This window comes from Tupaia chinensis, unplaced genomic scaffold (genome assembly GCF_000334495.1).
Source record: "Tupaia chinensis unplaced genomic scaffold, TupChi_1.0 Scaffold000575_1, whole genome shotgun sequence".
NCBI lineage: Eukaryota > Metazoa > Chordata > Mammalia > Scandentia > Tupaiidae > Tupaia > Tupaia belangeri.
This window is the reverse complement of record NW_006160089.1, coordinates 300,736-317,237: the sequence shown is the minus strand read 5'-3', so window position 1 is coordinate 317,237 and position 16,502 is coordinate 300,736. Positions and strand designations below refer to the sequence as shown.

At 40.5% G+C, this 16,502-nt stretch overlaps 1 protein-coding gene and 1 pseudogene across 1 annotated transcript; both read right to left on the bottom strand.

The window, feature by feature from the left end:
• Nucleotides 1-5,991: 5,991 nt before the first annotated feature.
• LOC102471185 (28S ribosomal protein S17, mitochondrial pseudogene) lies at nucleotides 5,992-6,526 on the bottom strand (annotated as a pseudogene).
• A 7,356-nt stretch (nucleotides 6,527-13,882) lies between these two features.
• On the bottom strand, nucleotides 13,883-15,938 carry OR1K1 (olfactory receptor family 1 subfamily K member 1). The gene has a single exon (XM_006158205.1). It carries the CDS (start codon nucleotides 15,173-15,175, stop codon nucleotides 14,225-14,227), a length of 951 nt encoding a protein of 316 aa, XP_006158267.1. The 5' UTR covers nucleotides 15,176-15,938; the 3' UTR covers nucleotides 13,883-14,224.
• Nucleotides 15,939-16,502: the final 564 nt, after the last annotated feature.

The following is a 16,502-nucleotide window of genomic DNA, read 5'->3' as shown; positions in this document are numbered from 1 at the left end:
CATGTATAGGTATGTGTCAGCTGTGCTAGCTATTGGATATATTTAGACTAATTAAGTTCATTGGCAGAACAATTGAATGGGGGGGGGAAGGCATGGAGGGCAACCATGGATGCCAGGGACAATGGAGGAGGAAGATGGGACATAGCAGAGGGTGGGGGATGGGGAATCAGGGATGGCAAGACAAAGGGCAAGGTATGCAGGATGTAAGAATTGGAAAATTATTTGCTGAGAACATGTATGTTGATGTGCTTGATTGAGCCAATGCACAGTGTATTTTGGATGGAAAATTCATTTGTGTGTTGTGATGGCGTATAGTGAATTAATGTAGAAAATAAAAATAAAATAAAAACAATCAAGCAAACAAAAATACATAAATAAAAAAAAAGACATTAATCCATTCATAAAGGTAGAGCCCTCATGACCTAATTACCTCTTAAAGATTCCATCTCTCAACAGTTGCATTGGGGATTAAGTTTTCAACACATCAACTTTGGGGGACATGTTTAAAACATAGCAAGAGGGTTATTTGATTTATTTTGCTAATGTCATCCTTCCAGCAGCCACTGCCTTTACCTGTTTCAATATCCTTTCCTGCAAGAGAAGAGCTGAAAATGTTCCAGTGTAAGGCTGACTCTGGGTGTGAGAGTGATTACAAAGCTTCCAAAGAAGGTGGGGACCAGCAGTTAACGTAATGGCTATGTCGCTGGACTCCCACGTAGTCGACCACGGTTTGCATCCTGGACCCGGTGGCTTAAAACTCACGCCGGGCGCGTGTGTGTGCGTGCCCAAGGTCCTGAGAGGAGAATGGAGGAGAAGGGATTGCGGCGTGACCATCCCCCCTGGGGGGTGATTTCTCGCTTTTGGTCTCTCTGTCTCTCTCTGTCTGGCGAGTGCACGTGCCCTATAGCAAAGACCTCTCCAAAAAAAAAAAAAAAAAAAAAAAAAGCTTCCAAAGAAGGTAACCAAGAGGGGAAACCCAGTCTCTACAATGAGAAAATAGATTTGATTATGAGATCTGAAGGGTGGAGCTGTGACTTTTACTTCCAGAAACTCCCAATCCAGTGGAAAAATATAATTCATACTTCAAAGAAATCTCAGTAGATGTAGACTTGAGGGCAAAAAGATGCTAAGAATAATAATAAGCATCCCTGAAAGCAAACAGAGAAAGTAAATGTAAGTTGATAGCTGGGTCTTCAGGAGATTGCAGGGGCCCAGACAGACTGAATTGAAGAAAATGACAAATATCAGAAATACTTATGAGAGCTGTATTACTATGCTATTGCTGTGTAACAAAGTACCCTGATATTTGGTTTAAAACATGAATTATTTATTATTGCTCTTATGCAACTGATCCAGTTGTGGGGTAGCTAATCTTGTTTGGGGTTTCTCTCGCATCTGCAGGTCAGCTATAGACTTTGCTTTGGTCACCTCGGCTGGAGCAGCCCTGCTTTGAGTGTTTTGTCTCATCCTCCTCTTAGGACCAGTAGGTAAGCTCATCATATCCTTCTCATGGAAATATAAGAGACATGAGTGAACAAGCTCAATATCACAGGTAGTTTTCAGGCTTTTACTATGTCATGCCTCCTAATATCCTATTGGCTAAGACAAGTCACATGGTTGAGCCCAGAGTCACATGGCTGAGGGCATAGATTTGGAATGGGTGAAGAGCTGGGGCCATGGATGTCAACTACCACACTTCTCCACGAGTTGTCCTCAACTTTCTTTCTTTCCCAATACCAAGTTGTTTCTCCCTGCTTGGTGCTTTTTTACCACTTGGTACCTCTCTCCTGGCTGTGGTCATAATGTGCTGGTGTTATATGAGAACCAAGATGTTGTTGATCGTCCTAGTGCCTACTATGCAGCTTTTACCAAAGAGAGAGAGAGAGAGAGAGAGTAAGAGAGAGAGAGAAAACAGGACAGGTATGTGAGGGTCAAGGGAATGGAAGAAACACGGTGAGTTAGAGAAGGAATCAGTGGTTTAGCTAAACTATTTGCTTCAAAAGCTTCTTGGAATATCTATCCATTTCTAGTACTTGATGTGATTTGTTTTGATTTGATGATTTGATTTTTTGCTAGAGGGCATGTGTGCTTCCTGGAGAGAAATAAGAGAGAGAGAGAAAGTAAGAAAGTGCCTTCTATAGGGATGGCCATGCTTTAATCCCTTCTCCTCTATTTCTCCCTCTTTTGGGGATGTTGTGTATGCACGTACTTGTGCTGGGCGTATTTTTTAGAGTTGCCAGATCCTCAACTTGATCCACATGGTTGGCCGTGTGGGATTAAGTTGCCTTCACCACCACCACGCCACCAGGTAGCCCCATTTTTAGTATTTTAAAGCAGTCATTTCTGCATTGAGAAAGATCATGTTTTTTTTTTTATGTGATACATTTTATTTATTTATTTTAATTTACATTTAATAACATTTATCTTTACAGTGTGCAGCATTGCTTTTTCCAGCACAAATACCATGTGTATCAGTCAAGATAAAGACATTACTATATACATTATCATCAGCAAATAGGTTTTCATTATTTTGTCAATTAAATGTACTATTTTCTTCTCTTTTCCCTGCCTTCCCTCTATTACCCATCACTGTATTATCCCTATTTTTACTTTGGAGGTCTTCTTTAAGAAGTCTTTGCCTAGGGAACCAGCAGTTAGCGTAATGGCTATGTCGCTGGACTCCCACGTAGTCTACTGCGGTTTGCGTCCCGGACCTGGTGACTTAAAACTCACGCCGGGCGTGTGTGCGTGCGTGTCCAAGATCCTGAGAGGAGAATGGAGGAGAAGGGATTGTGGCGTGACCATCCCCCCTAGGGGGTGATTTCTCGCTTTCTGTCTCTATGTCTCTGTCTGTCTGGCCAGTGCACGCGCCCTATAGCGAAAAACCTCTCAAAAAAAAAAAAAAAAGCAAAGAAGTCTTTGCCTACTCCAAGGTCTCCAAGAATTTTTCCTGTTTTTCACTAGTATTTTTATACTTGAGATTTTATGTTTAGATTCTCATTCATTTGAATTAATTTTTGTTAGTGGTGAGAAATAAAGATCCAGTTTCATTCTTCTGCAAGTGGATATACAGTTCTCCCAGCACCATTTGCTGAAGAGATTTTCTTTTTCCTATTGGATTGTCCTGTGCCCTTTGTCAAGGATCAGTTGGCTTTGTGTTTTGGGGTTCATTTTGGGGTTCTCAATTCTGTTCCATTGGTCTTCCTGTCTGTTTTTGTGCCAATATCATGCTGTTTTAATTATCACAGCTTTGTAATATCTTTTGAGGTTGAGAGGTGAGATACTTCCTACTTATTCCCCTTGCACAATATTGTTTTGGTGATATGACACCTTTTTTGCTTCCAGACAAATTTTGTGATAGTTTTTTCTCTTTCTGTGAGAAATATCTCTGGTAGTTTGAGATTGTACTAAATTTGTAGATTAATTTGGGTAGGATTAACATCTTGGTTATATGAATTCTTCTAATCCGTGAACATGGGATGATTTCCACTTTTTAAAAATTTCTTTTTCTAGTATTTTATAGTTTTCTTGTAGAGATCTTTGACATCTTTGGTAAGGTTTATCCCTAGATATCCTATTGGTTTTGTGGCTATTATAAATGGTATTTCTTTCTTTAATTCTGTCTCAGTTTGTCCATTGTTGGTGTATAAAATTGCTATAGATTTTTGTATGTTGAGTTTATATCCTTCCACTTTACTATATTAATTTATCACTTTAAAGAGTTTTTTTGGTTGGTTATTTTGGATTTTCTTTTTAAAAAATTATTATTGTTTTAAAATGATTCAATTTTAGTTATTATTGGTAGTAGTAGTAGTATTCAGTTTGAGCAGAGAGAGACAGAGACAGACAGAAAGAGAGAGTGAGAAAGCAAGCTGCCAGGTCTGGGACTTGAACCTTGGTTGGCCATGTGGGAGTCTAGTGTTTTAACCACCACTGCCAGCCCCTGTTTTGAATTTTCTATTTATAGCATCATATCATCTGCAAATAAAGATAATTTCACTTCTTTTCCTATTTGGATGCCTTTTATTTGACTCTCTTGTCTAATTGCATTGGCTAAAACTTCCAGTACTATGTTAAAGAGGAAGAGAGAAAGAGAAGCATAAGTGGGACAAAGAAATGTGGTATTATCTGTTGAAAATAATTTTATAGTATTATCAACCAGACTATGGAGAAATGTACACATGGAATATTCACTTTGTAAGCTAAATAACGTGATTGAATGTGTAAAAGAACAAGAAATAAAATAAACAAACAAATAAATAAAGGAATGGAGAAAGTGGGCAGTTTTGTCTTATTTCTTGTTTTAATTGGAAAAGTTTTCAGCTTTTCCCCATTCATTCTGATGTTAGCTATGGATTTTTCATAGATGGCTTTTATTGTGCTGAGAAATGTCCTTTTTGTGCTGATTTTGCTGATTCTTAATCATGAAGGGATGTTGTATTTTATTGAATGTTTTTTCTGCACCGGTTGAAATGATCAGATGATTTTACTCTTCTCTTTTGTTAATGTGATGTATTACATTTATTGTTTTGTGTATGTTGATCTACTTGCATCTCTGGAATAAAGCCTACTTGGTCATGATGTATAATCTTTTTAATATGTTGTTGAATATGATTTGCTAGTGTCTTGTTGAGAATTTTTGAATCCATATTCATCAGGTACATAGGCCTGAAGTTTTCTTTTTTTTGTTACGTCCTTGTCTGGTTTTGGAATTATGATGATGGAGGCTTCATTGAATGAATTTGGGAGAGTTCCTTTTGAATTTTTAGAAATAGTTTAAGGAGAATTGGGGTTAATTCTTCTTTAAAGGTTTGGTAAAATTCAAAAGTAAACCATCAGGACCTGGGCTCTCCCTTTTTTGGGAGGCTATTTATTACAATCTCATTGCTTGTTATTGGTCCATTCAGAATTTCTGTTTCTTCCTGATTCAGTCTTGGTAAGTTATACATGTCCAGAAATTTGTCCATCTCATCTAGGTTTTTTTGTTTGTTGGCATATAGTCACTCATAGTATTCTTTTTTTTTTGGAGAGGTTTTTAGCTATAGGGCGCGTGCGCTCGCCAGCCAGACAGAGAGAGACAGAGAGACAGAAAGCGAGAAATCACCCCCCAGGGGGGATGGTCATGCCGCAATCCCTTCTCCTCCATTCTCCTCTCGGGATCTTGGGCACGCACGCACACGTGCCCAGCTTGAGTTTTAAGCCACCGGGTCCGGGACGCGAACTGCGGTCGACTATGTGGGAGTCTAGCAACATAGCCATTACGCTAACTGCTGGTTCCCACTCATAGTATTCTTGGTAATATTTTGCATTTCTGTTAAATCCATTATAATGCCTGTTTTCTTGTTGATTTGATTGATCTGGTTCTGTTCTGTTCATTAATATAGCTAATGGTGTGTCAATTTTACTATCTTTTCAAAAACCAGCTTTTAGTTTTGTTTATTTTCTGTATAGTTCTTTTTTTTTAAAGTTATCACAGTTTATTAATGAACTGCAACAAAACTCAGACACTCTCCAACTTAAATGCATGTATGAAAAGTCCTACAACTTATGTGCGTCAGATCTTAACTCACACCTATTTGCTCTAGCCTAGGATATTAAAAAAGATAACATAGAACTTTAACTTTTATTTCCATCATGTCAACATTCTTATTAATATGGCTTAATCTGAAAAAGTCTGACTTACAAGCATGTTAACTATTTCCCTTTGGAACTGATTAAATCATAGAAAAATTAAATTTATTAAAAATATAGAACAAAAATATTGCTCAATGGGATTTTATCTGTTTAGATCAAAAAGTATTCTCCCAAAATAAGGATTCTAATTCAAGATTCCCTTGAATGAAAAGGTAACAGACAAACCCAATCTATCTTCTAAAACAGTATGCTTACCAGATAATGTGGCAGATTGCTAGGTACACTTAGTGAACACAGAAGCATGTTTGCTGAAAAGAACATTTGAAACATGACCATAACTCTTTATGAAAAATTATAACAGGTTCTTCATTTAATTTTAGTTATTTAATAATATACCACAAGAGTAACTGTGTAGTTTATGGTAAAATTGAGAAAATTTTCTTTTCCCATAAAGTGAACATGTCAGTCTTTCCCTTTGGTTCCTTCCAATCCTCCTTCATGTGTTGAAGAGATATTGAGTTCTTCTAGGGTTTTGGTTAGGTGGGTGGTTTCTGAACTGACTGGGCTCTCCAGGTAGGTAGTTTTTGCACAGGGTCTTCCTGTCACTGGATCTATGACTTTTCCAACTTTGAAAACGATCTCAGCCAGTTCATGTTTCACGTGCTTTGTTCGTGGAACAAGTAAAGCTTTGAGAAGCACGATATCCCTGACTGTACACTGCTGAAGGGCATCGTGGGCAAAGTAGGTTTTTCTCTTATTAAAATACTTTAATAAATAGGGATTCAGAACAAGCCTGGTCACTCTCACTTTAGCAGTTTTTTGCATTGGTGTCCCAGTCACTTTCCCCACGATCCACTTGGCATGGACAGATGAACGAGTTACTGACATTATGGCTCTGGTCCCTGCAGTTCTGCGGTACAATTGTGCAAATACCTGTATAGTTCTTTTATTCTCTATTTCATTTATTTCTGCTCATATCTTTATTATTTCTTTCCTCCTGGAATTCTTTTGTTATTGTCTCTCCGGTTCCCTGAGATGTGTCATTAGGTTGTTTGCTAATTTTCTGCTTTTTTCTTGTGAGCACTAATTGCTATGAACTTCCCTCTTATGACTGCTTTTGCTTTGTTCCAAAGGTTATAAATACTTGTTTGTTCTTATTGGTTTCGATGAACCTTTTGATTTCAGTCTTAATTTCTTCTATAGTTGTATAGTCATTCAGGAATAGCTTGTTTAGTTTCCATGTGTTTGCGAATTTTCAAGGACTCTTTCTGTAGATGATTTCAAGTTTGATTCCATTGTGGTCTGAAAAGATATTAGTTATAGTTTTTATATATTTGAATTTGTGAAGGTTTGTTTTGTATCCTAACGTGTGGTCAGTCTTCAAAAATGTTCCATGTGGGGGTGAGAAAAATATATATTTTGTGGCAGTTGGGTGAAATACTCTGTAGATATCTGTCAAATCCATTTTATTTATGGTCTAATTTAGATCTTCAATCTTTTTGTATCCTAACGTGTGGTCAGTCTTCAAAAATGTTCCATGTGGGGGTGAGAAAAATATATATTTTGTGGCAGTTGGGTGAAATACTCTGTAGATATCTGTCAAATCCATTTCATTTATGGTATAATTTAGATCTTCAATCTTTTTGTTTATTTTTTGTTTAGATAATCTGTCCAGAGAGCCAGTGGGGTATTGAGATCCCCTATAATTATTGTGTCAAAGTCTGTCTCTCCCTTGAGATCTAACAGTCTCTCTTTGATGTAGTTAGGTGCTCCAGTTTTAGGTGCATAGATAGTTACAGGTGTTATATCTTCTTGGTGAACAAGTCCTTTTAGTATGTATGATGCTGTTCTTTGTCTCTTTTCACATCTTTCATCTTAAAGTCTATTTTGTCTTATACTAGTATCACTACTCCAGACTTTTTTTGGTTTCCATTTGCATGGATTATCTTTTTTCAGCCTATCCTTCACTTTGTTTATGTATATCCTTATCAGTGAGGTAATCAGCAAATAGATGGCTTCTGTTTTTGTTTCATTCAGTCAGTCTGTGTATTTTAATGGTAGAATTTAATCCATTAACACTCAATGTTATTATTGATGTTTCCAGAGTTATCCCTGTCATTTTGTTCTCCATTGTTGCAGGATTTTTTTTTTTAAATTCCTCTTGTTTCTGTTTGTCTCTCTTTAGTTATCCTAATACAACACTAAGCCTCAGTACTTCCTGTAGATCTGCCTAGTATTGGTGAATTCTTTCAGTTTTTGTTTGTCTGAGAATACTTTTATTTGATCTTCCCAGAATAATCTTGATAGGTACAATATTCCTTTTTTTTTTTTGGTACAGTATTCTTGATTGAAATTTGAATATACATCTTCCCATTCTTTCCTTGCCTATATTCCTGTGTTGTTTCATTTGAGAGGTCTGATATTAGCTTAACGGGATAATCTTTTTTATTATTTTATTTTTTTGGAGAGGTTTTTGCTACATAGTGCATGCACTCACCAGAAAGACAGAGAGAGACAGAGAGACAGAAAGTGAGAAATCACCCCCAGGGGGGATGGCCACACCACAATCCCTTCTCCTCCATTCTCCTCAGGATCTTGGGCACGCATACACATGCGCCTGTCGTGAGTTTAAGCCACTGGGTTCAGGACTTGAACCGTGGCCGACTACATGGGGGTTCAGCGACATAACCATTATGCTAATTGCTGGTCCCTGGGATAATCTTTATAAGTAACCTGATAATCTTTATAAGTAATTTCTCCCTTGCCGTTTTTAGAATCTTGTCTGTCTTTAATTTTTACCAATCTGATTATGATGTTCTGGGGAGAAGATCTTTTTTTGTTGATTCTATTTGGAGTCCATTTTACTTCTTGGGTCAGAATTTCTTCATGTTTCTTTCTCTACATTTGGAAAATTTTCAGATAGTATTTCATGAAAGAGCTTTTTTTAAATGACTTTAGCAGACACTTCACCTTCTGCAATACTCCTTATATGGATATTTTGATGTTTCATGGTATCTAGAATTTCCCATATGTTGTCCTTAATTTTTTTTTTTGGTTGTTTTTTTCCCTTTCTTTTTGGTGACTTGGTCTATATTGGAGACTGTCTTCCAGGTCAGAAATTCTTTCTTCTGCATGTTCCAATAGGCTGTTAATGCTTTCGAGGGGGACTTTTGTATTCATTATTTCCAGAAGTTCTGTTTGATTCTTTTTTAGGGTATCTATTCTTTGTGGAATTTCTCTTTCATGTCCTGAAATGATTTTATTTCCTGGAACTATTTTCTCTTGCATCTCATTGAGTTTTATCACTATGAATATTAAGAATTATTGGATATCAGCAGGTGGTGTGATGGTTAAGGCGCTGGACACACCTACATAACCAACCACGGTTCAAGTCCTGGACCTGTTGGCTTGCTTTGTCACTTTTACTCTCTCTCTCTTGTCAAATTAAAATAAAATGAATGAATAAATAAAATTTAAAAAGAGAGAAAAATTCAGAATTCTTTTTCTGACACTTCTGTACATTTCTGTGTGCTATCCACTGTTGGTGAGGGGCTACTATGCTCACCTGGGGGAGAGTTACCACCTTGTTTTCTCATGTTTCTTTGAGATCGGTGCTGGTTTCTAGTCATCTGATGCGGTATTCACATTTTCCTATTTATTGGAGTAAATTCTGTAGTATTGCTAGAGAAAATTTCACCCTTATTTCTCAGGTGTGTTCCGATTAGAGGGCTCTGTCTCCCAGGTCAGAGCAGTTAGGGGTAACTTCAGGTGCTTGGGTCCTCCATCAAATGTTCAGCTCTTGATAAGGTGGTAGCAAGCTAAGGATATGTAACTTAGTGAAGGGGGTTTGCTCAGAGCATGCGTTGGTGTACCAAAAGTCCCAATGTAGCTCCCAAACCCCAAGTGTGGGCTGGCCCAAGGAGGCCTGCCCAGATCAAGCTTAAGTATCCCAGTGGTTAGCAGATGGGTCAAGCCCAGGTTACTGGAGTGGTGGGCGATGGTGTGCCAAAAGCCCCAAAGTTGCTTCTAAGCCCCGAGTATGGGTTCACCTATGGAGGCCTTCCCAAACCAGGCTTAAGTATCTTGGCAGGTGGTGGTGGTAAAAAGGCTAGAAGTTATTGAGGACAAGCTCAGGTGAGCAGGGCAAGCCCAGGCTGCTGGAGCAGTGGGCGATGGTGTACCCAAAGTCCCAAAGTTGCTCCCAGGCTCCAAGCATGCCTGTTTTTATTTTGCACCTCTGTTGTCTACATTTTTTCCTGGTGGAAGACCTTGCATGAAAGATGACTTAGGTTATAGAAATTATTTTTTGTACCTTTAGAAGGAATAATCAATTTCGTATGGTCCGAGTCTTTTTCACTATTCAAATCTCCAATTGCTATACACTTACAATAAGGCTGCCTTATTTTATAATGCCTAAAACTTGCATTAAAAATGAGGCTGTGGATATAGACTCTGAAATTCTTTTCTTGAGATGCAGTTATATGCTTTAGTTTGGGTGAGGTGGTCCATAGTGTTATACATTATTCTGTATAAACTGAAGGGTTGTGGACTGGGCTGATTCTGAAAAGGTCAGAAGTCATTGAGGACAAGCTCAGGGAACATGGTGAGCGGGAAGAGGCAGATTCTCTTGTGTGGTCCAAAGTCCTTCTAAAGTGGGGCTACAAGATCCTCTGAGGTTGCCTCACTGAAATGAGTGTAAGCTCTTCCTAGCGAATTGCTTGAAGGGGAGTCAGTTATTTATATACATTTGTTTTGCTTAAGGTGTTAAACACTGGTTTCTTTATACTTTTTTAAAAAAGGATTATTTTGTTATTATTATTTTTTAATTTGACCAGAGAGAGACAGAGTGAGAGAGAGAAAGTGCAAAAGCAAGCCACGAGGCCTGGGACTTAACTGCAGTCGGCCATGTGGGAGTTCAGCGCCCCAATCACCACATCACCTGCTTGCCTTGTTTTCTTTATATTTCATGTGGAAATGATCCAGGAAAAAATTATTTCATGGATTTATGAACTCTTTGGAGGTCTTCTTTGGGACAGGGGAAGAATTTATTCTCTTGTCTCCAATTAGTTTGTCTTCCTTTTTTTTTTTTTGAGAGGTTTTTGCTATAGGGTGCATGTGCTCACCAGATAGACAGAGAGAGACAGAGAGACAGAAAGTGAGAAATCACCCCCCAGGGGGTATGGCCAGGCTGCAATCCCTTCATCGTCTTCTCCTCTCGGGATCTTGGGCACGCACACACATGCACCCGGTGTGAGTTTTAAGCCACCAGGTCTGGGACTCGAACTGCGGTCGACTACATGCAAGTCCAGCGACATGGCCATTACACTAACTGCTGGTCCTTCCAAGTCAGTTCGTCTTCTAAGACTAGCTGCAGTGAAACAAGTTTGGATATAATTTGAGTGGGGTGAGAAGGTGGCCCAAGCAGCCACAGGCTACCACTCTCTACTCTTGCCTGTCTAGTAGGAGTCTGGAGTTGATCAGAGAATTGAGACTGAAATTGGATGATGGAATGAACTAGGATAAGCCTCCATTTATTTCTAAGAGACTCAATTTCCCTATATTTGTACTAGGAATTTGGTGCTGGGCCATCATGAGGCCTGAAAGTGATCATGATGCTGGTTATGGTCACCCTGTAGAAGGCAATGGCTGTGCTGAGGCAGAAGTAGCCTGCTGGTGGCCAGAGCCAAGGCAGAAGGCAGGCTGTGCTATGACATGGGTGTGAGGACCACCAAGAGTTTAGCATCTCTCCAGTGATGCAGCATGCTCTTTGGGCTGACATCTGAGCGGGGTGATCAGACAGGGCTGGTAGCCCAGAGGAAGGGAGCACTGATGACCCCTTTGGTCCTTTCATGCCCCTCTATTTTGGGTGAGGCAGAGAACTTACCTGAAAGGAGATCATGAAATAGAACTCTCACAGCAGTCCATGAGAAATGCTCTGTGGTAGGTTCTGGGGGCACAGGGTCAGCAGATGACCATGCTAAAGGGCAGGGCTGATAACAGCCTATTATTTTAAAAATAATAATTTATTTATTTAATTCCACTTATTATTATTTTAAAATTTGATCAGAGAGAGAGAGAAAGGGAAAGTGAGAAAGCAAGCCACCAGGTCTGGGGCTGGAACTGAGGTTGGTCGTGTGGTAGTTCAGTGCCTTAACCACCATGCCACCTGCTGGCCCCTATTTCTGATAGTTTAGAGAAGGCAGCAGAAGGACACAATTGTATGTAGACTACTGTGGCATGAACAGGTAACCTGAGGAAAGAAGACTGGGAAAAGATGTTCTAAAAGTCAGGGCAGGGCTGAGTTGTGGCACTGGAAAGCCCAGCAAGGAAGCCCAAAGGTTGCCACTAACTCTGTGTGATCTTGAGCAGGTCCCTTTACCACTTTGGGTCTCAGTTTCACAACCTATCAGAAGAGGAAGTTGGCCATATCAGGGACCTTTCAGGTTGGAGGCAGTGAGAAGCATAAGGGAGGTTGAGAATGTGGGTTTCAGAGCTTTGACCCTTACCTCTCCTACACTGTACTGTTTCTATTCTCTTCTTGTTTTTTCTTTTTCCCTAAAGCTGCCAGTCTACAGACCTTTCAGGTTCTCTTTAGATCTAATGTAGCCATCTGGACCAGGCAGTGGCAGACTCATCTGTGGGATTGGGAAAGGCCATAGCGACCCAACTACAGTATGGCTGCCATGTTTCTCCTCTCTGGAGGAGGTAGGGAGAGTGGGGTGGGGTTGAGGATTTTTGGAAGAATACAGATGTAAAATCTTTTGATAAAAACTTGGCACATTATGAGGGCCTTTCAGACCCCAGCATGTGTCCTTACCTGCCCCCATCTGAGGCTTCATCCTGCAAATTTTTCCAAGAGGCTCCAGAATCTGAGTGTGGATTCTATGGGGCTCAGTGACAACACACTTGAGTGACCTGAACAACATAAGGACTTATTCTGAGTTGTTACTGACTAGGTCCCCAGCTTTGAGCCTTCTGTCCTTATTTATAAAATGACAATATGAATACCCATGCTATTTGTGGGTAAAAGTAAATGAAGTGCTGGCATATGATAGAACTTATAAAATGCCTCTTCTAGCTTCCCCTCATGATATGCCCATTCTTTCTTCTTGGTTTTCCTTTATTTTATCTGTCGTCATGCATGCCCACAGCAGCTCTTTCTACAGAACAACAGGTGTAGCGGAACAACAAACAAATATAAGAACAAGAATGAAGAAATAAAGGGCCAGGGGAACCAGCAGTTAGCGTAATGGTTATATCGCTGGACTCCCACGTAGTCAACCACAGTTCGCGTCCCGGACCTGGTGGCTTAAAACTCACGCCGGGCACGTGTGCGTGTGTGCCCAAGATCCCGAGAGAAGAATGGAGGAGAAGGGATTGCGGCATGACCATCCCCTCTGGGGGGTGATTTCTCACTTTCTGTCTCTATGTCTCTCTCTCTGTCTGGCGAGCGCACGTGCCCTATAGCGAAAACCTCTCAAAAAAAAAAAAAAAAAAGAAATAAGGGGCCAGCAGATGCTATGGTGGTTAAGGTACTAGATCCCACATGGATTACCATGGTTTGAGTCCCAGACCCAGCAGTTTGAAAATATGCTGGTTGTGTGTGTGTGTGTGTCTGTGTGTCTGTGTGTATGTATCCAAAATTCCTGAGAGGAGAATGGAAGAGAAGGATTGCAGTGTGGCTATCTCCTCTGGCTATCTCCTCTGGAAGAGAAGGAATTGCAGTGTGGCTATCTCCTCACCAGAGTACATGCCATAGGTTGCATGTACTCCCTAGAGTACATGCAAAACCTAAAATAAAATAAAATAAAATGAATAAGAAAATAAACTGCTTCAAAATGCAGGTTAGAATAAAGCACAATCATTTATTCATCTCAGATCTGCAGAATACCTTCTGTGTCTCAGTGTTTGTTAGGAGGGACTGGTCCTTCACACATGGGTATGTGAACTTTTATTCCTGTCCCAGACAGTGGAGAAGTCAACACATTTGAGAACACATGATGATGTGACCAAATATAACATGCCAATCTCCACAAAATAAGTCCTGAGATCATCTCTCAGATCACTCTAAGTCCTTAGAAAATGGAGGATTATCTCTAAATGCCTGCAATGGCATTGGAAGAGGGCGTGATGTTGCCAAAAGGCCCAGGTTTTGCCCCCTAGAATTGGGTAAATAAACTTGGGAAAGTCTCTTCTTGTGCTTGGGCTTCAGTTTCCTCATCTGTAAAAATGGATTGCAATATCTGCTTCTCTGATTTCTATAAGAATAAAGTGAGGGTAAGTGCTCAGAAAATGGTAGCCATTAGGATCCAGCCATGCTGGTTGATGCTGCTGCTTTCATGTGAGGCCACATGGAAGATCTGGGTTCAATTCTGTCTCACTCTGAAACCTGAGTGTGGTGGTGAGCACCTGTAGTCCCAGCTACTTGGGAGCCTGCGGCAGAAGGATCATGACAGAGAGCCTGTCTTAAAAATCAAAAAAGAAAAAAAATGAAGGATATTAAGATTTTTGAAGATAGCAGAGAAAAGGTGATTACACTCACAAGTTGTCACTGTGAGTGGTGCGGTCTGTCTTTGGTAGGGTCCTGCCCTCATGAGTCACCAGCTGAGATCCTCTGCCTAGTGAAAAGGGCTCGGAGTGCCCCCTGCACATCGCGGTTCCGGAGACTGTAAATGACAGGATTCAGCATGGGGGTGATGACTGTGTACATGACAGTGGCCACACGGCCCCGCTCTGCCTCATAGCGAGACGTGGGCTGAAAGTATACTGCAATGACCGTACCATAGAAGAGGCCCACCACAGCCAGGTGGGAGCCACATGTAGACACAGCCCGGAGCCTCCCAGAAGCTGAGGGCAGCCGAAGTACAGCAGCCGCTATGGCCCCGTAGGAGGCGAGAATGAGCAGAAAGGGAGTGACCACCACTGCAGCACCTTCAGTAAAGATGAGGAGCTGAATATGGTGGGTGTCAGAGCATGAGAGCCTCAAGAGAGGCTGGTGGTCACAGAAGAAGTGGGGCACTTGGTGGGAGGCACAAAAGGACAGGCGGGCCATGAGCAGGATATGCAGGAGGGAGTGGACATGGGACACCAGCCATGCTGTCCCCACCAAGGCTGTGCATACTGCCCGGGACATCCTTGTGGCATAGTGGAGTGGATGCCGAATGGCCACATAGCGGTCATAGGCCATGGCAGCTAGGAGACAGCTATCAGTTACACCCAGGGCAAAGAAGAAGTACATTTGGGTGAGGCAGCCAGCCAGAGAGATGGATCGGTCATGGGCTAACAAGTTGGCTAACATCTTGGGCACAGTGACAGAGGTAAAGCAGAGGTCAGCAAAGGACAAATGGGCCAGTAGGAAGTACATGGGTGCGTGAAGGGCAGGGCTGGCCCGGATTGCAGCCACAATGAGTCCATTACCGAGGATGCCTGCCACATACAAGACCAAGAACAGCATGAAGAGAGGTCTCTGCTGCCCAGGACTTGCTGTCAGTCCCAGTAGGATGAATGGGGCTCCCTCTGCAGACCTGTTGGCAGTGTCCATGGCCAGGCTAGTAATTCACCCAACTGTTCCTTTTTACCAATGGGTCATTCTCCAATGTCTAAGGGAAAAGATGAAAGGCTATATTGATGAAGGCTTCTTGGCTGTGAGAAAACCCACAGGCTTGGAGTCAGATAGCTCTAGTTCTACACCCATGTGTGACTGTGGGCAAGCCATGTCACCTCCTTAATTCATCTTCCTTTCTGGGCTTCAGCTTCTCAATCTGTAAAATAAGGGAATTTAACTAGGTGATCTCCAAGGACTATGTTCAGACTTTGATACTTTGTGATTTGGAGGAAAAAAAAAAAAAAAAACAGAACAAAAGATATCAGCCAGGATGTAGACCAGGGAAGAAAGAAAACATGAAAGAAAAGATAAAATAGAGGGAGCATGATCACAAAAATATCTGACACATGGACGTTTATTTCAGGAAAAGAAAGGCTAAAAAGAACAAAAAGCCAAGATGAAGGAGAGGAACATATCAAAGAAATACTAGAAAAAATGTCCAAATACATTTTTATATTGAATCATATTGTACATTATACAGATGTACGATAATTAAATGTAAATAATAAATCATACAATAAAAAGAGGTAAAAGAAAAAAGATGAATGTGGACCTCACCACACCTAGACAGACAATGAAATTTTAGGACATTGATAATAAGGAGAAGAACCTAATATCTTCCAATTGCATAGGGTATAATGAGTTAATGATGTTAACCTAATCATACTGCCACCAAATACATCCTAATCCAGGGTGGAAGACAGGATACAGTTGAGCAATATCTTCAAATTTCAAAGAAAAAAATGTTTGAACTTAGGAATTTTTACTAAGCCAAAATATTAATCAAATGTGAGAGAAGAATAAAGATATTTTCAGACTTGCCTAGAAAAAAAAAAAAGAATATGAATGACTCCTCATATCCCTGGAAAACTTTTCTCATGAAATCAAACACTTGCTGAATACCAACGAAATGACCTCTTCTTGAGAAACTCATGTAACGAGACAGACACATTTGTTGTGTAGAGACTTAACTCTTTTAAACATTTATTTATTTATTTATTTATTTATCTATCTATGTTGTGATTTTCAAGCTGCTGAGTCAAGTACCCAAACCATGGTCAGTCATGTAGGTCTCTAAGTGCTTTAACTGCCGCAACTGCCATGCCGCCTGTCGGCCCCATTTTTTTTTTCTTTTTTTTTTTTACATGTCTTGTTTTATTTAGATAGCATTCTGATCACACCTGGTTCAAGCACATTCAAATAATAATCAGATGTTGAGCCGCGGGGCTGGCGCGGCGGAAGCCCCAGCCGCGGGGCTGGCGCG

Coding starts and splice junctions, on each gene's coding strand:
- OR1K1 (XM_006158205.1), bottom strand. CDS start 15,175: ATGGACACTGCCAACAGGTCTGCAGAGGGAGCCCCATTCATCCTACTG.